The sequence below is a fragment of the Chiloscyllium punctatum genome, chromosome 25, assembly GCF_047496795.1.
Source record: "Chiloscyllium punctatum isolate Juve2018m chromosome 25, sChiPun1.3, whole genome shotgun sequence".
Lineage (NCBI taxonomy): Eukaryota > Metazoa > Chordata > Chondrichthyes > Orectolobiformes > Hemiscylliidae > Chiloscyllium > Chiloscyllium punctatum.
This window is the reverse complement of record NC_092763.1, coordinates 23,494,035-23,514,228: the sequence shown is the minus strand read 5'-3', so window position 1 is coordinate 23,514,228 and position 20,194 is coordinate 23,494,035. Positions and strand designations below refer to the sequence as shown.

General features: G+C 43.8%; 1 protein-coding gene across 3 annotated transcripts in view; it reads left to right on the top strand.

Moving 5' to 3' along the window:
* LOC140495751 (diacylglycerol kinase eta) overlaps positions 1 to 20,194 on the top strand; it is a 214,596-nt gene that overhangs the window by 109,296 nt on the left and 85,106 nt on the right. Inside the window, exon 1 of one of the 3 annotated variants that reach the window (XM_072594819.1) lies at positions 13,614 to 13,664. The exons of 1 other annotated variant lie outside the window; for it this stretch is intronic. In XM_072594819.1, the coding sequence (XP_072450920.1) occupies positions 13,629 to 13,664 (36 nt within the window). In that variant the 5' untranslated portion in view covers positions 13,614 to 13,628. Of the gene's footprint in view, positions 1 to 13,613; positions 13,665 to 13,877; positions 14,402 to 20,194 lie in introns of those variants that run through there. One more of the 3 variants, XM_072594817.1, reaches the window with a different exon arrangement.

Here is a 20,194-nt window from a genome sequence, read left to right as displayed (position 1 = left end):
AGGGACTGTTGCATCAGCAGAGATGTCATCTTCCAGCAGAGATGCTAAACTGAGGCCCTGTCTGCCCTTTTATGTTAATATAAAACTCTGAAGACACTCTTAAAGACATTAAGATATTTTGGGGAAGCTCAACTATGTTCTCTCCCACATTCCACTTTGACTGGCGTCATGAAAGCACACTGTCTGTTCATTGCTGTGCAAATTCCCTGCCATGGTTTCTATATAATAATTGCAGCCACATTTCCAAAGGATTAACTCAGCTGTGAAGCACTGTGGAACATTCTGAGACTGTGAAAGGTGCCATGGAAATGCACAATCTCTCAATAAGTTGATGTCTAATTCAGTGAAAGCAGGTGGACAGAGTGGTCATCCACAGCAATGGGCAATAAAGTGACCCTTCAGTGTCAAATTAATTAAATGGACAAGTGCCGTCCAATCAGTGCTTGGGAGTGGACAGGGGTTTAAAAAAAAATTAGCAAAGTGATAGTGTCACAATCTCTCGGCTAGGAGGTTCAAGTTCCAACACGTCCAGGGGTGTGTCAGAGTATGTCTGAACATCTTAATTCAAACTATCTAATAATCCATTTATCAACACTTAACTGAATCTGATCTCAACCAAACTTTTCAAACAGATAAATTCCCCTGATATGACAGGCTTTTAAAAACATTTCAGCCTCACGTGATTTGGTGTAGGCCTAAGTTGATAAGCCTTGATTTTGTGTGGTCATGTTGATGCTGACTCACTAACACTCAAGGTACATGTAAGCACCAAGTCAAAATCGACTTTTGTGAGTGAATCATTGGTTGAGTTCATCAGTGTCATTGTGCAGTCAGTCATTAACCCTGGTGACGAAGACAGAGTCCAAATGTTTTATTTTAACCCATAGTCAGTCTCTCTAATCAGCATCTTTACTGTGCTCTGGCAGAAGATCAAGATTGTGTTTTATTCCCCCCCTCAACCCTGCTCGTATCATCACCTCTCCATACCTGCTACATTCCTCACAGTCAGCTGGACTGTGACTCTGTATGGAAAGGTAAAAGCAGCAACGTGAGAGAACTGGGATTTTACTTTGGTGTGAGGCTGCTGGGAGCTGTGGCAGAGAACTCTAGCCATTTAACAGCAGGTAAAGAGGAAGATTTACCCCTGTTCAGTCGTGTGTGTGTGTGTGTGTCCGTCCAGTCATGATCAGATCCAGCAGAGGTTCAATACTGAGTGCAAAGAGAAGATGAACTTGGCCTTCCGAAAGGGCAAACTATTGGCAGTGGCTTAACCCTCAGATAGAGCTGATAGTTTGGATCAGTTTAATCATTTGTAGATGTGGCATGATAAACTATGCTATGGGATGGGTATTGAGATGTATTGTGCAGTAACAGAGATCTCTTTGGTTGAGAAGTGAATAAACATTTACTAAATATTCAACCTTGCCTCTGAATGAGAAAGTTGTGTGTAAATCTCTCTCTAGAGACATGAGTGTTTAATCTAAATTGACACTCCAGTGCAACATGAAGGGAGTGCTGTGTATTTGGAGCTGCCATCTTTTGAATAAAAGTTTAAACTGAGATACTGTCTGATCCGTTAGTCCAATATAAAAGATCCCATTGTATTATTTCAAATTTTTAAAAATGCATTATTTATAGGGTTCTAGCCAGTATTTATCTCTTAGCCAGCATTGTTAATGAAACAGATAATCTAATCATATCATGACAGTTTGGGGGTTACAGTGGCCAGTACAGGCACCTGCATTTTCTATATTACAACTGTGTCTAACATTTCAAACATAACCGATTCTTCTCAAAGTGCAGTGGGACGTCTGAGGTTGTGAGATGTTTTACGTAAATGCAAGTTCGTTTTTTTAACGGTTTGCGACACAGTAGGATTAAAAAGAGAAAGTCAATAACAGTTGTGATTAGTAGCTGCTAAGTTTGGGTTTTACAGGAAGGGAAGACAGACAAAGTTGAGTTACATGATTTTCAGGCCCTTGGAACGAGATGGTACAGGGATGTGAACATCGCTGACCAGCCCAGCATTTATTGCCCATCCCTTATTCCCATGAGAAGGTGGTGGTGAGCTTTTTTCTCTAACTGCTGCAGTCCATGTGGTGCAACCACGGTGCCATTACAGGGAGAGTTCGAGGATATTGACCCAGTGACATGGAAAGAACTATGATATATTTCAAAGTCAGGTTGTTGTGCTTCAGAGGGGGCGGTGTTCCCGTGCATCTGCTGCCCTTGTACTTCTAGATGGTAGTGATTGTGAGTTTGAACAATGCTGTTGAAGGAATCTTGATGAGTTGGTGTAAATCTATTTTGTAGATGGTAAAAAATTGCTGCTACTGAGGTTGGTAGTAGACCAAGTGATTGTAAATATGATGCTGATCAAGTGGGCTGTATGGTCCTGGATGGTGTCGAGCTTATTGGAGCTGCACCGATCCAGGCAAGTGAGGAGTATTCCAACACACTCCTGACTTGGGCCCAGTATATAGCGGACAGGCTTTCAGAATGATTCTTCCAGCTAGTTTTGACATGTTCTTACAGCCACAGTATTTATTTTGCGAGCTCAGTTCAGTTTTTGGTCACCAGTAACCTCCAAGATGTTGACATTCAGTGCTGGGAAATGTCATTGAATATCAAGTGGGAATAGTTTAATTCGGTTTTGTTGGAGACGGTCCTTGCTTGGCACTAGTATCAATATAAAAGAAGTGTCAATATAAATGCAGTAAGGCTGGAAAGACCAAATGGAGATTGTGAAAGTGAATTGGCTCATCAAACACATGTTAAGGGCGGCACTACCAAAGTTGTTGGAATGTCTTTCATTAATTCTTAATGTACAGCATTCGAGGAGTGCCAAATTCTCCGAGGGTTGTAAGGCAGCAGGAGATTACAAGGAAAGGAAAAGTCATGCAAGGACTTGAAAACATGAGTGAGGATTTTAAAGTTGAGGTATTCTAACACCAGGAGTCATCGGTTTGGGAGCTGAAACATGCTGAGGGAATGGGGGGGTCAGTCCGACTTTGGATACAGCACATAGAGTTTTGGATAACTTCAAATTTACTGAAGGTCAAAGATGGAGGGCTAGCCAGAATAATATCATTCTAATTTTGTTTGGAGCTAACAGAATTGTCACAGTGCAGGAGGAGGCCATTCATTCCATCGTATCTGCACTGACTCTGTCAGCATTTTGATTTAGTGCCAATCTCCTGTCTTTTCCCTATAACTCTGCCCATTGCTTCTTTTTAAATAATTATCCAATGCCCTCTTGGCTGCCTCAATTTGTCTGTGCATCCACCACATCTCCAGGCAGTGTATTCCAGCCCCCAACTCCTTGTTGCATGAAAAAAGATTTTTCACACCTCACATCTGCTTCTTTCACAACACATTTTAAAATTGTGCCACTTCATTCTGGATGTGTTTACAAACAGGAACTAGTTTCCTCCTATTTACTCTGCCCAGACCCTTCATGGTTTTGAAAACCTATATCAGACCTCCAGTTTAAGGAAAACTCCCCCAGATCTAGCCTCTTAACCAACGTGCCTCATCCCTCAAACCAACCTTATAAATCTGTTCTGTCATATCTCAGTGCAGTCACATCTCTCCTATAGTGTGATGCCCAGAACTCTAAGCACAATATTCCAGTTGAAGTCTGACAAGAATCTTATGTAAATTCATCATATTTTCCCTGTTTTTGTTCTCTATGCCCTCACTAACAAAGTCCAGAGTAATGTATGAATCATTAATAGCTCTCGCCACCTGTCCTGCCATTTTTACAGACTTACGTACATATAGTCTCAGCTCTCCCTACTTCTGAGCCAGCAGGTCTGGGTTCAAACCTCACCTTCTCCAAAGGTTTTCAATAACATCTGAACAGGTTGTTTAAAAATATCTACACACACACAAGCCTCTCCTACACATCTTTAGAATAGCACTATTCACTCTCGGCCATCTATTGTCTTGGTCACCCACACTTTTCCATATTGAACATTATCTGCTCCCTATCAGCCCACTCCATCAAGTCGTCCATATTTTACATTGTTTTCCTCACAGTTTAAAATCCTCAAATTTTGTTGCCTGCAAATTTGGAAATTGTCTCCTGCACACCATTTAGATCTTGTACTTAGAAAAAACAAGGTTTCTGCTATTTGCCCTTGGGGAACTTCACTACAAACCTTCCTCCAGCCAGAAAACATGCCCATTATCCATTTTGACTTTCTTCTTCCTAGAATGCAGGCAATTTTGTACCCGTATTTCCCTTGTTCATTTTATTCCATGACCTATAACTTTCCTCACAAGTCTGTTATGTGATTTTACATTGAACATCTTTCGGAAGTCAGAAGCAAAATCAGAAAATTGCTGGGAAAACTCAGCAGGTCTGGCAGCACCTGCGGAGAGAAAGCAGAATTAACATTTCGGATCCAGTGACCCTTCTTCAGAACAGAAAGCCCTTGTACACCATATCTACCTTTTCTGTTACCTCTTGACAACATTCCAGCAAGTTGATTAGACAAGACTTTCCCTCAACAAATCTGAAATTACCCACATTTTTCCATTTGACTATTAATTCTGTCCCAAATAACTTATTTGTAGAAGTCACCTCACCATTGAAGTTTTACCAACTCGTCTATAAATACTGGTCTTATCTTGACAACTTTGTTTTAACACTTCTCCAGTCCTTTGACACCACACCAGTATCCAGGGAAGATTGAAGGTTAATTGCCAGTGCCACTGCAATATCTCTTGCTTACATTCATATCCATGGGTTCATTTTTTTTTCTGGTTCAGGTGCCTTATCAACTTTAAGTATCAAGAGCTTATCTAATATCTCCTCCTTATCAATGTTGTACCTTTCTAGTGACTGCATTTCATAAGAACATAAGAAATAGGAGCAGGAGTAAGCCATTCAGCCCCTCAAACTTGACCTGCCATTCAACAAGATCCTCATGTACCAGGACAGCATTTGCCTCATTGGTAAAGACAGTCACAAAGGATTCATTTAACACCTTGCCATTGTCTTCACTTGATCACCCTCCTCCTTTTTCCAATTCTTTTACTATTTATGGGTGGCATGGTGGCACAGTGGTTAGCAATGCTGCCTCACACTGCCAGAGACCCAGGTTCAATTCCCACCTGTCTGTGTGGAGTTTGCACATTCTCTGGTTTCATCCCACAGTCCAAAAAAAGGTTAGGTGAATTGGCCATGCTAAATTGCCCGGAGTGTTAGGTGAAGGGGTAAATGTAGGGAATAGGTCTGGGTGGGTTACTCTTCGGAGGGTCACTGTGGACTTGTTGGGCCAAAGGGCCTGTTTCCACACTGTAAGTAATCTAGTGGAAGTAGAAGACTTCAGGATTTCCCTTTACGTTAGCTCCCAGTCCTTTATCATCATCCCTCTTTGCTTCTTTCATTTTCACCTCCCTTTGAACCATCTGTATTCAGCTGAATTTTTTAGATTACTTACAGTGTGGTAACAGGCCCTTCGGCCCAACAAGTCCACACCGACCCGCCGAAGCGCACCCATCCAGACCCACTCGCCTACATTTACCCCTGCACCAAACAGTACAGGAAATTTAACATGGCCAACACCTAACCTGCACATTTTTGGACTGTGGGAGGAAACTGGAGCACACGGAGGAAACCCACGCAGACACGGGGCGAATGTGCAAACTCCACACAGATAGTCGCCTGAGGCGGGAATTGAATCCGGGTCTCTGGCGCTGTGAGGCAGCAGTGCTAACCACTGCGCCACCGTGCCACCTATTTTTAACAACCTGAGTTACCCCAACTTGGTTTTATATCTGAGTAGAGATTATCATATTTATTTACCACCCGATAGCCGCCATCAGCACAGTTTTTCTTCCTTAGCTTGATTTTATCTCTTCGCTATCCATACACCTCTGGGTTTGTTTGTCCCACCTTTTCCTTTCAAAGTAATAGACCTTGACTATGCCCAGAGCATCTCCTTTTTGAATGTAGCCCATTGTTCAGCTACTGTTTCTCCTGCCTCCAGTCTATCCAGGTCAGCTGTTCCTGCCCCATTGAAATCATGTCTCCACCAGCTGATTAGCTTAACTCTGGATTGACCAATATCATTTTCTTAACCTATCATCCTAAACCTTATGACATGCTTATCACCGTTCACTAAATATTCCTCACTCTGGCAATGCCTTCTTTCTTATTGGTTTCAACACTTGCTGCTGGACTGAATTATCCTGAACATAATGTAGGTACACTTCCTCCTGCACTACTGCTATCCCAGTTGATATATGGCTAATTAACGTCCCTCATTGTAATTATCCCATGATGTTTACATCTCTCTATAATTTCCTTAATGATTTGTTCCTCTCCATCCTTCCCACTAGCTGGTGTCTATAGACAACACCAAGCAATGTAATTGCACCCTTCTTATTCCTCAGCTCCAACCAAATTGATTCTATCTTTGGACTCTCGGAAACCGTCCTCCTTCTCCAATTTTGCAACGCCCTCCTTAACCAAAAATACAACTCTGCCTCCTTTTTCCTTTCTTATCTTTTCCAAACACCAGCAATACTAAAAAAAACTCAGACCTGTCTTCCCTTGAGCCAAGCCTCTATTATCGCCGCAATCACATCATCATATGGCAGTCTATGCATGTAACTCTCTGTCTTATTAATGAAACTCTGTGCATTCACAAACATGCAATGTAACTGTGATTTGGTCTTCATTCCTGTCTCCATTAATCTGACTCCATCTATTAACTTACTATTTTCTACTTTAGTATTATCTGCCCTACCCAACATTTCTGATAATGCTCTCTAATCTCTCCTTGTTCCCACACCCCTGCTCAGTAAGTTTAACCCCTCCCTGTTCAGCACTAGGAAATCATTCACAAGGAACTTATTCCCAGCTCTGTTCAGAAGCATCCCTATCCAGCTTGTACAGGTGTCATCTCCCCCAAAGCCAGTGTCCCAGGAATCTAATCTCCCTCCTACACTATCTTTCCAACCATTCATTCATCTGTTTTTGTCTTCCTATTTCTGTACTCACTCGCATGTGGCACTGGGAGTAACCTGGAGATTACTATTGAGGTCATGCTCAGTAATTTTCTACTTTGCTTCCTAAATTCTAATTGCAGCACAACATCTCACCATCTACATTGTTGAAACCAACTTCAATCACAGCCCTGTCTGTTTGCCTTCCCCGACAAGAATATTCTGCATCTATTTGGTGATATCCTTCACTCTCGCACCTTGGAGGCAGCACACCACCCTGGAGCCACATTGGAGGCTGCAGCAATGCCAGCCAATTCCCCGACTTAGAGAAACCGTTATCAGTTTTATTATCTCCTGTCTCCTCCAGCTGGGCCACATGTGGTGCCATAGGCTTGGCTCTTGCTGCACATCTCTGGGAATCCATCAACTTTATCAACATCCAGAACGGAAAATGGTTAGTGAGCAGGACCTCTGGAATCTACTGAGGAATATACACAACTCTCCACAAAGCACAAGACAAGCTTTTCACTTGGTCAAACTGGCCTACAGTACCTTGAGTATTACTTTACTTAGTGTAACTTTAGATCCTTTTGTTAACTTTAAAAAAAAACTAGTCTTAATTTTATACTATCAGCGAGAACTTACTCTTATTCTATGAACTACAAAGTAAAAATGCTTCACTCTTATTCAAAAAACAGCTCCATGTTCCGTGCCCATACATTCTTACTTTAACTCTGCCAGTCGACAGAAAAAGTATAGTTTGGGGTTTCAGCAACAAATGAGGCAAAGGTTCTCCTATCTATGTAACAACATGCCTCTGTAATAAGAACCAGTGTTGCATTATGAAGACAGCAGAAATGCAGCAGCGAGAGTACAGAGTTGGAGTATTAACAGATGTGCAGTTGGACTATTAAGAGGCACAGAGTATGAAGAAACAATATTAACGGACATGGATTGGAATATTAGGTGACATGGAGTATTAATATACGGAGTAAGTCAGTATTAAGAGATGGAGAATTGGAATATTAGCAGCTTGGATCTTGAAATAGACAATAGACAATAGGTGCAGGAGTAGGCCATTCAGCCCTTCAAGCCTGCACCACCATTCAATATGATCATGGCTGATCATCCTTAATCAGTATCCTGTTCCTGCCTTATCTCCATAACCCCTAATTCCACTATCCTTGAGATCTCTATCCAACTCTTTCTTAAATGAATCCAGAGACTGGGCCTCCACTGCCCTCTTGGGCAGAGCATTCCACACAGCCACCACTCTCTGGGTGAAGAAGTTTCTCCTCATCTCTGTCCTAAATGGTCTACCCCATATTTTTTAAGCTGTGTCCTCTGGTTCGGTACTCCCCCATCAGCGGAAACATGATTCCTGCCTCCAAAGTGTCCAATCCTTTAATAATCTTATATGTTTCAATCAGATCTCCTCTCAGTCATCTAAACTCAAGGGTATACAAGCCCAGTCGCTCCAGTCTTTCAGCGTAAGGTAGTCCCGCCATTCCACCCGAAAGGAATAGCCAAACCTTTTGCCCAGGTATTCTTCACATTTGTGACAGACAAAAGACAAGGAGTAAACTCAGATGTTACTTAAACAAACCCTTCTTTATTTAACCCTTCAGAAACTAATACCCAAACATAGAACATAGAACATAGAACATAGAACAATACAGCACAGAACAGGCCCTTCGGCCCACGATGTTGTGCCGAACTTCTATCCTAGATTAAGCACCCATCCATGTACCTATCCAAATGCCGCTTAAAGGTCGCCAATGAATCTGACTCTACCACTCCCACGGGCAGCGCATTCCATGCCCCCACCACTCTCTGGGTAAAGAACCCACCCCTGACATCTCCCCTATACCTTCCACCCTTCACCTTAAATTTATGTCCCCTTGTAACACTCTGTTGTACCCGGGGAAAAAGTTTCTGACTGTCTACTGTATCTATTCCTCTGATCATCTTATAAACCTCTATCAAGTCACCCCTCATCCTTCGCCGTTCCAACGAGAAAAGGCCGAGAACTCTCAACCTATCCTCGTACGACCTACTCTCCATTCCAGGCAACATCCTGGTAAATCTTCTCTGCACCCTCTCCAAAGCTTCCACATCTTTCCTAAAGTGAGGTGACCAGAACTGCACACGGTACTCCAAATGTGGCCTAACCAAAGTCCTGTACAGCTGCAACATCACCTCACGACTCTTGAATTCAATCCCTCTGCTAATGAACGATAATACTCCATAGGCCTTCTTACAAAATCTATCCACCTGAGTGGCAACCTTCAAAGATCTATGTACATAGACCCCAAGATCCCTCTGTTCCTCCACCTGACCAAGAACCCTACCATTAACCCTGTATTCCGCATTCTTATTTGTCCTTCCAAAATGGACAACCTCACACTTGGCAGGGTTGAACTCCATCTGCCACTCCTCAGCCCAGCTCTGCATCATATCTAAGTCCCTCTGCAGCCGATAACAGCCCTCCTCACTGTCCACAACTCCACCTATCTTACCAAACGTAAAATATACATTCATTGTAACATTTAATTCTTACTTAATCTATTTTAACTTCAACTTAACTTACTTCATTTAACTTCACTTTACCTTAGGTTTAACTTAATTCACATTTAACTCTAACTCTATAACTTTGGCTTGAAACACATACTACCCTGATGTGAGTGAACTGGCCAACTTTGCTCTCAGCATAGATCTTGCCTTCGTTCTTTGTCTTCTCTGAAGATGACTTCAGGGCAAATGCTTCTCAAATATTGGTCTTGAAGGCTCCTCCTGTGAAATCTGACTTCTGCTAACCTTTATCACAAAATGTGCCCAAGGGTGGCATGGTGGCTCAATGGTTAATACTGCTGCCAGGGACCTGGGTTCAATTCTACCCTTGAGTGACTGTGTGGAGTTTGCACATTTTCCCTATGTCTGTGTGAGTTTCCTCTGGGTATTGTGGTTTCCTCCCACAGTCCAAAGATGTGTAGGTTAGGTGGATTGGCCATGCCACATTGCTCATACTGTGCAGGCTAGGTGGATTAGTCATGGGACAATGCAGGGCTATAGGGCAGGGGGTGTGTCTGGGTGGGATGGTTTTTGGAGGGTTGGTGTGGGCTGAATGGCCTGTTTCCACACTGAGGATTCAATAATTCCAGAAGCTCCTCTGGTACTCAGCCAATGAATTGACCAAAGCCTGATCACAATGTTTGGTCCCAGCCAATGGTGTTTACTGGGAAACAGCTCCCAAATGTTTATGTATAGTCTTAAACAGTCGCACGCCATGCTCCATATAAGGTAATAGTGGCGGCAGTATGTCAAGCAGGTTACCCTTATTAGGTCAACACAGGTCACAGGTTACAAGGTCACAACGTGATCTGGCTGCAGTTTTAACTGAGGTCAGAGTTTAAGCTACCTTCACCAAAATTCCCAGCATGCTTGATTGTAGCTCTTAACCAGACTCCTAGCCATTTCTGCTGCTCGACACGTAACCACATGGTAGTGAAGTGAATCTCAAATCAGATGTATAAGTTGAAAATAGGAGTGATTTCTCCACAAACTTTCTGATCGAGAGCTACTCAAAACATATTTTAGCAGGTCATTTTTGACTGTGAAACAGTGGAATTTTTAAAATTGATTTCAACAACTTACATCTGGCGTTCATTCAGCCACACACCCTGTGCAATTACAACACAAAAGCTTCAGTAAACAGTAAAAACTATTTCCTCATTGCCAGTATAGTATATTATCATATTCAATCCTAAACTGATCTTATAACGTAAATCAGTATGAAAAGGGATTTGGTCCATATCAAGCCCCATGTTCTACGTGCTGTTGGAGTATTCAATGGGAACAGTGTAGCAGTTTTACTCTGTATCATACTCCATGTTGTACCTGTCCTGGAGTGTTTGATGGGGACAGTGTGGAGGAAGCTTTACTTTGTATCTAAGCCAGTGCTGTTCCTATTCCTGGGAGTGTTTGATGGGGACAGTGTCGAGAGGTTTACTTTGAGTTTAGTTCCAGTTTGAATAAAATAGAGAAGGTTTTACATTGTATCTAACCCCATGCTACACCACTCTCGGGAGTGTTTGGGAAAGGGTTGAAAGAGCTTGAATTTCAGCCTAAAAGAGTGAAGGGGACTATAGTCTGTATCAAATCCTGTAATGCCCCTGTCCTAGAATTGTTTGGTGGGAACAGTGTAGAGGCAGCTTTACTCTGTTTCTAACCTTGTGTTGTAACAGTGTTGGAAGTTTGATAGGTACAGTGTGAACTTTACTTACAACTGAAACAATTGAAGGCAGTTTTCCTTTCAGGTTAAAAGACTCAAGGAAGCTTACAATTTAAAATAATAGCGGGATCATTTCTCAGCATCTAACCATGTGCTTTCCCTGTACTGGGTGTGTTTGATGTGTTCAGTTTAGACGAAGTTTTACTCTGTCAGGAACCCTATGTTGGACTTGCTCTGGGAGTGTTTGATGAGGAGAATGTAGAAGAAACTTTACTCTGTGTCTAACCCCATACTGTACCTGTCCTGAGAGTGTTTGATGGGACAGTGTAGAGAGAGCTTTACTCTGTCCAAGATTTTAAGCAACACAAACTCTGTGTTACTTTAACTGGGTCACATCTCTAAATATAGAATCTTTGTTTGAACTGAAGCCAGTATTGAGCAGGCGCTATAAATATCTCAGAATGCAGGCTTTCATTTCCTCTTTGATCTCCTAATCTCTGCTCTTATTGGAATCCATATGCATTTGTTTACTTCAATGACTTTTATGTTTTATGAAAACAATGTCACTTCACAGTTTGAATATTGTGGTACTTTATTGATATTAGCAGTGCAGTTCTGGGATAGGCTTCCTTTTTTTGCTTTGCTTTATTTGCATGTACTTTCTTTAGACACTTTACATATGTGTCATAAGAATGAATGAGAAACATTCCAGCTACTTTAGTCACTGATATTCTGAACTGGACTCTCCAGCTTCATATGCCCCATCCCATATATTGTTCTGTCTCTCCAGTTACACTATGAGTAAATTAAACTCTGTGTACCCCATCGTCAAAGTTTTCAGTAAGGGATTGTGAACTTACAACTCGATTCTCTCAGTCTGGACTTTTCTTAAAACCCAAACATACTGGAACTGATTCACTGCTTATTGATTTCCCCATGACTTAACTCTTTAATATCATGTACATGTCCTATACTCTAGACCTCAAGTATAACTTGTGATCACCATTCACAAATTGAGAACATCCCAAAGAACTTTGAAAACAGTTTTGTAATGCAGTTGGCAATTTGAGGGTAGCAAGGTCCCTCAAAGTGAATTAATTTATTTTAGATTAGATTACTTACAGTGTGGAAACAGGCCCTTCAGCCCAACAAGTCCACACCGCCCCGCCGAAGCGCTGCCGTGGGTCTGCTTCAGGCCTACCTCACCGATGCAGCTGCTGCTGATGCCGATGCCGCTAGGTTTTGTAATGGGGCCAAACACGCCTCCGCAGCAGGCAGGAGCCAGTGTGAGAACCGCCTCACCAGTGCCGAGCCTGCTGAAAACCCAAGTTGCCACTGATGCCACCACCATGAGACCAACCTGCTGGGCCGACTCCAGCCCATGCTGCTGGTCCTATTCGAGTACATGCTCTGGGCCCACTCCAGTCTGTGCTACTGGGCCCACTCCAGTCTGTGCTACTGGGCCCACTGCAGTCTGTGCTACTGGGCCCACTGCAGTCTGTGCAGCTGGGTTTACTTGGCTCCCTTCTGCTGGGCTCATTCGAGTCCATGATGCTGGAGCCTGCTCGAGTCTGTCCTACTGGGGACCCTTGCCGCCAATCCTATTGCTATTCTCTAAGAGGTACATAAAAATGGAAGAGAAAAAAAGAACAAGAGGAGAGAGAAACCCAAAGGAAGGAAATGAAAAGAGAGGCGGGCAAGCCCCCGACTCAGAAGCCCTACTCCACTTGCCAGCTTTCCGGAATTTGGAAATATAATGGGCGAGGATGGAGGATTCCATAGTCAGTGCCAGCCAAGAGACCAACAGAGAGTACTCATGTTACCTCAGTTTAAAATCTCAACTGGAATACAGCAGCATTCCCTCAGGACAGCACTGAGAGTGTCAGCCTGGATTATATGTGGGGAGAAGGGGTGAACGCACAATCTTAGAAGCTGCAGTACTAACGGTACCACGACTGACTGATTTGGAAACTATCACAAGCCATCTACTAATTTAAGCATTGGGTGTGGTGAAAGCAGTTTGGTTAGGGGTGCTCTGCATTCTGTTGCACACTGAGAAGTGAATGGATTAACCACAAATATTTCCATTCCTTACTGATTCAGCTCTGGTGACGTCTGAAGGTTTTAAGTGTATGTCTCCAGTGATAGGTTTGCTGCTGGTTTGACTGCACCTGGCTGTTACTTCTCCACAGCTGAGAGTGAGAGTGGGATCGGTGCCTTTGGAGGGCGAGGGGTGGGGTGGGTGGGCTTCGTGAAGCTCAAGGGGGATTTCTTGGGACACAGACATTACCGCCCCCGCCAACTCCAGCTAACGGATTGTTTTCACTTTGTGGGACCCATCGTGCTCCCCAGGAATGGCACCACAGCCTCTCCCCTGTGTGGATTGGTGTGGAAGGTGGGTGGCCTGACAGGGATCCATCCGTGTTTGCCCCACTGCATGGCTCTGCAACGCTCTGCTCTGAGCTACAATGCTGTAAGTAGTTTCCTTTTCTAACACACTGATTCAAAGAGCTGGGGTCTTAGAGCTAGTTATTGCTTAATCCAAAAGCTGTTGTGACAAACACAACTCTCTAACTATTGGCTGGGAGGTCCTTTTCCCAGCCTCAGACGGAGGGTGGGGCTTAGCTTACATCAAAGGACAGTTGCGTTCATTAGGGAGTTTGGAGCTTAAGGACTTCACTGATTCCACACTGTGTTGTTTTAAGGGGACTTCTCACCCCTTATTCCTGACATCTCTGTGTCAAAGTTGCAATCTTTCTGTGGTTCAGTGGGAAGTCCTGTCACTTCCAGGGTCAAAAGGTTGTGGGTTAAAGTCCCAGGCCAGAGTTTCTCGTGCAAAATCCCGTCAATCCAGAACAATACTGAGGCACTGTCTGAAATATGATTTCTCAGATGCCCTACGGCTGTGGAGGAAGAAGGTCTCAAGATGCTACTTTGAAGAAGGAAGAAGAAGGGGTGTTTTGCCCCATATCTTGGTTAATATTTACCCCTCAACTGTCCCAACTGAAAACAGATGATCTGGTCATGAATCTCGGTGGGATCTTGGTGTGCACAGACCAGCAGTTGCACGCTTTACATTCAGACAGCGTCAAGAGCACTTTCTTGGAGGGGGAAGGGGGCACATCCAGAGGCTGCAGGAGACGCCAATCAAATGCAAGGTTTGTCTTGACCAGGCCTGCCCTTGCCCTGAGCACCGTGTTTAAGATTAAAGTGAGTAGATTCCCACTTGCTGTGATCATCTCTGGAGTATGCATTGTGTAAATGGTAAGGCAGCTGAGTGATTGCAGGGTTTAAAAATAGAATGAAAGTGGAAGATGTGCAGGAGGGCTGCAGGGTTGGGCTGTTGATCAGAGGGAGTGTGTGCAGGAAGAAAGGCTACAGCCTGACATTGTATGTCAGAGTGAGGGCTGGTTCTGAAATAAACACTCGCCTGGATCTCACATCTATTTTTAGACATAGCTGCTATTTTTACAGCAGACGCTTCACATCTGTGTTTACAGAGGAGTTCATTATGGTCAGGTAACAATTCAGTCTGCTGTGTATTTATACTATACCGACGTAAACAAGCACAATTAAAATATCCCGACAGCTTAATCCCAGCACTTAGCTTATCCTCAGCAGCCTCTGACAGACCAATAGGAGATATGAAGTCTTTATTTACACTGGCTCAGTAACAGTAGCTGCACCATGTTTACACATTCAGTCACATTTATTTTGTGTGGATGATGAGGGGACCTCATTGTGGGACGGGACAGAGGGCTGGTCCAGAGGAAGATTTCAGGGCACCCACCAATCTGACCATTTGCCTTAACTGTACCTTCCTGTCAGTGATTGAAGCCAGATGGGCACTGAAAACCTCGTCCCCCCCCCACCCCCCCCCCCCCCCCCACCCCCCAAATACATCGAAAAATCTTACATTTGACCAACATTTCAGTCTCAGGTTTAATGACTTGAACTAAACTTCTGAGTATTTGCCACCCTGAGCTACACAGGGGCCATTTCTGATTCATGGACCAGCCCTCTTCAGCTTGCTTAGCACCCACTCACCACCCACATTCACTCTCGCCATCACCCTCACACAGTGGCAGCATCATGGGCAAGAAGCATTGTGTTCACCAAGACTCCTCTGACAGCACCTTCCAAACCCATGACCACTTCCATCTAGAAGGACAAAGGCAGCAGATACATGGGAACAGCCCCTCCTCCCACAATTTCCCCTCCAAGCCACTCATTTGTTGGAAATATTTTGCCTTTTTTTCCGTGTTGCTGGGGCAACCTCTATGCCAAGACTCTCCCTCTCCTTGTGAAATGTTACCCTGCATGGCCCATTGGTAGCCTTTCTAATATTGAGCAACTGCAAGTACGTTTTTTTTCTGTTTGATTTATTGTTGTCACATGTCGCTAGGTACAGTGAAAACTTTTCTTTTGCCTGTAGTGCAGGCAGATCATACCACACAAAGTGTATTAGGGTAACAGAACAAAGCGAAGCATACAAAGTTACGGCTGCAGAGAGGGTGCACAAAAAGCGCGATTATAATTAAATTTAAAATTTGAGAGGTCCATTCAGAAGTCTAATAACGGCAGAGAGGAAGCTGTTCTTGAATGTGTTGGTGCATGTGCTTCAGCGTATAGATCCTCTGTTCGACATTGTCTTGCTAAAAGAAAATCCAATCGGTGGTTGATGATATAACAGCAGACATTATTCCTGTTGGGAGAGCTACTTTTAAACTTGTTCACTGTTATTTTGATAAATGTGGATACCCAAAGTTAGATTTTGCCACGTGTTGAAAGCTCTCTCCTGTACCTGAGGTAGCAGCTTCAGAAAAAGAGCAAAGAACATCTGGTTCATCAACTGACCTGCCACAAGTACTGCAGGCAGCCATTTTGCTTTGCCAATCCCATCATTCCTTTCGTGTAGCGTCACCTTGGCCTATTTTTATGCTTTAAAATTATAACTTAGCCGCTGCCAAAAATAGATTCTGTTCCCGTAAAATAGAAATGGTTTGCACCCCCGCAGTTTCCTTTTGAAAATCCTAGGCCAAAATTATAGCATGCTGCTCCTTTAAGTAGAGTCTACCTTTAATTTGTTTACATTTGAAGACGAGGGACATGAAAGCAGTTTGGGTGGTGCTGTTCGGATCTTGGCTTCAAACTCACTTGGGCTGGTAAAATGTAAGACTTATCCATGAGTTGCCTGGAGCAGTTCAAGGTAAACTGCGGTTGGAAGTGTTTCCAACTTAAATGATTGAAAGTCTTCCCCACAAAATTAGTCCAAGTGATATCCAATTGGAAATGCCATATGGAGAATCCAATGTTGAGAAACTATGCGGAAAAGAGGAGAGACATAATCGACCTATAGAATTAAAGTCCATAATACACTCCCACTAAAACAATTTCATGGTACAGACTAGAAGTTTTACATTAAAGCCTCTGTGTTTCACTCCATATCTAATCCTGTTCTGTACCTGGGGGTGCTTGATGGGGACAGTGTTGAGGGAGCTTTACTTGTGGAGGGAGTTGAAAAACTCCACAGAAGCCGGTATCTGATCGCCAAGTCACCCTTTATTTACAGGTGGAGAGTCCTTGACACTGATCCAGCTCCCTCAGAGCCAGCTCTCAGAGTGAACAGAATCTCTGACACTCCTGTTGTTATCTATTAGCCAGGGCTATGGCTGAATGAGGTTAAGACCCCAATCAGAGAACTCCTATTCTATGAGGTTCACCTGGATGACCTTGTCACAATCACTACATCCCTCCCCCTCCGAGTCTGAGGACATTGGCTGGTTCCTTTTGTTTAGCTCTTCCAGGTACCGGGTCGGGTTCCTCCAACTCTGTTTCCGATATGGCCAACTTCTCGACAGAAATTCATTCTCTTATTCAGGTGGCTAAGGAATTGAGGTGGTGACACCCGCCGTGTCCTTTTCAGATTCTGAGGTTTCTTCCATGCTTGACAAAGAGGGAGAACCCACAGGTGCCGGAACAGTTGGAAAGGGTGTCAAGGAGGTGGGCATATTTTGTTCCTGCAATCTTTGTGAGTTTGTAGTTTTCATGTGGTTCACATGCTTGTTCAGAACTGTCACATCTACCTGACCTTTATACATCACTCGACCTGATCTTGTGTTGGCCATACCTGTTACCCACGTAGGGCCTTTCCCCTGGTTCCGACACTAAACTTTGCCAAACTGTCTCTCTGACTTAATGCAGTCTTGTTTTGGGCACTGGCACTCTCCTCCCTCAGAACTGGGGAGATCAGTTTAATCAGGTGTGGAGTCTTCTTCCCATTGGCAACTCTGCTGGAGCTATCCCTGTAGCTACGTGAGAGATGGTCCGAATAATCAAACAGGAACCGGGACAGTTTGGTATCCAGTGAGGTTGTGGGCTATTTCTTTAAGCCTGCCTTCAAAGTTTGGACTGGTCTTTCTGCCAGACCATTGGATGGTGGATGGTATGGAGCTGTCTCTATATGTCAAATGCCATTCGACTCTAAAGTACTCAAATCCCTGCTGGTAAACAATGGCCCATTATCTGTGACCAACAATTTCCTGAGTCTGTGCATTGCCAAAGATGCACACAGTTTTTCTATCAACGTCCCCTGATGAATGAACTCTATGCATGTCCAACCACTTTGAGTGGGCGTTCACAATGACTAAGAATATTCGTTCAATGAAAGGACCTGCATAGTTAATGTGTAATCGAGTCCAGGGTTTACCCATTGAATGTGTGGGAGCTGCTGGTGGTAAATATTTGTCCTTTTTGGCACTCTGGGCAGGGCCTCACCAATATGGCTCTGTCAGCATCCAATCCTGGCAAGCCAAAATAGCTTCAGGTAGACTTCAGCCGTGGGCCAACATTTTCAGTTTGGAAACCTCTGGTTGACCCTGATTAAGTTTGGCAAGTATCTGGCAGCAGACTTTGCTAAGGACAATCACTCTTGCTCCCCAGAAATAGTATCCCATGCCTTTCTGTGATCTGGTCTCTCCAGGTCTGTAAAGATTTCAACTCTGATTGTGGTGGCCCTTTGGATTCCTATATCATCACCTGTTTCAGTTTTGCCAGGTCTGGAACTTTCTGTGTCCGACGTCTAATATTGTCAGCTGTGACTGGATGTGTGTCCAGTCAAGTTATAGCCAATATGAGCTCTTCCAGTGGCTGCACCACCGGTGATGTATCTACCGGGGGAGGCGGCTCAATGCATCTGCATTTGCTATTTGGTCTCCTGGTCAGTGTTCCAACTTGTTATTATATGCACTTAGTATTAGAGCCCACTGCTGATTTCCACATGAAGCTATGGTGGAACTGCCTTGTCGTCTTTAAGTAGATCTAGCAAGGGCTTGTGGTCTGTTACTTTCACAAATTTATGTCCATAAAGGTATTGGTGGAACTTCCTGACTCCAAATATGACTGCCTAACCTTTCTTCTCTAACTGGAGATATTTACATTCTGCATTTGCCAATGTCCTGGCTGCCTATGCTGTTGGATGTTCCTCTCTGTTGACTCTATACAGAGAGGCATTGCATCTTAATATGAGATCTTGTTTGGGATGTAGTGTGTTAACACCCAAGAGGATAATATTTGTTTCTTCACTTCTGTGAAAGCTACAGTGTGGCGACGTATCTATTTCCAAGGCTGACCCTTTTCTAAGAGTTGATGCAAAACTGCCAGGACGGAGGCCAGGTTATGTATGAACATTCTGTAATAATTCACCAGCCCAAGGAAAGACCAAAGCTCCAATACAGGTGTGGGAGCCGGGCACCTTTGATCACCCTCACTTTATCTTCCAATGAGTGTCACCCAGTCTTGTTCACTCTGTAACCCAAGGTCACTCAGGGTGTCTGGAACACACATTTTTCCCTTCTAAGGCATACACCCACCTGGGAGACATGTTTAAGGATCACGTCCAAGATTTGTAAATGCTCTTCATTGGTCTTGTCTGTTATTGGCCCATCATTTAGATAAATGGCGACCTGAGAAAGATCTTGTAATATGTTACCCATTGACCATTCAAAATTTGCATGGGCTGATAATATCCCATCGCAGTCTCGTTTATTGTTAAAAACCCTTAGGGTATTTATTGCAGCATACTTCTGGGAATCCTCATCTAACCACAATTGCAAATACATATGGCTCATGTCCAGCTTCAAGAAGGACAACCTCCCTGCCAGGTTTTTATATAATTCCTCTATGTGAGGGACTGGGGATTTATCCAGGATGTGAGAATCAGTTCACTGTTTGTTTGAAAACCCCACCAAGGTGAACCTACCCTTCAGGCTTCACAATCAGTATGACTGGGGGCTGTCCATTCCACAAACTGTATTGGTTTGATGATTCCCTCATTTTCCAGCCTCCTGATTTCTGCCTCTCCTTTAGCCCATGAGGCAATTGGCACTGGGCAGGCCTTGCAGAATCACGGAATTGCTTGCTGGTTAACATGTCAGGTGGCCTTGGCTCCTTTGATAGTCCCCAGACCTTCCTGAAAACCTTTTGGGTATTTAATTAGGACAAGGTAGCACTGACAGGGACTACTTACGGACACAGAGATGGGCTCAAGTGCGTATACTTCAATGCAAGGAGTATCAGAAATAAGGTGGGTGAACTTAAGGCATGGATCGGTACCTGGGACTACGATGTTGTAGCCATCACGGAAACATGGATAGATGAGGGACAGGAATGGCTGTTGGAGGTTCCTGGTTACAGATGTTTCAGTAAGATTAGGGAGGGTGGTAAAAAAGGAGGGGGGGTGGCATTGCTAATTAGAAATGGTATAACGGCTGCAGAAAGGAAGTTTGAGGGAGATCTGCCTCTGGAGGTAGTATGGGCTGAAGTCAGAAATAGGAAAGGTGCAGTCACCTTGTTGGGTGTTTATTATAGGCCCCCCAATAGCAGCAAAGATGTGGAGAAACAGATTGGGAAACAGATTTTGGAAAGGTGCAGAAGCCACAGGGTCGTAGTCATGGGCGACTTCAACTTCCCAAATATTGATTGGAAGCTCTTTAGATCAAGTAG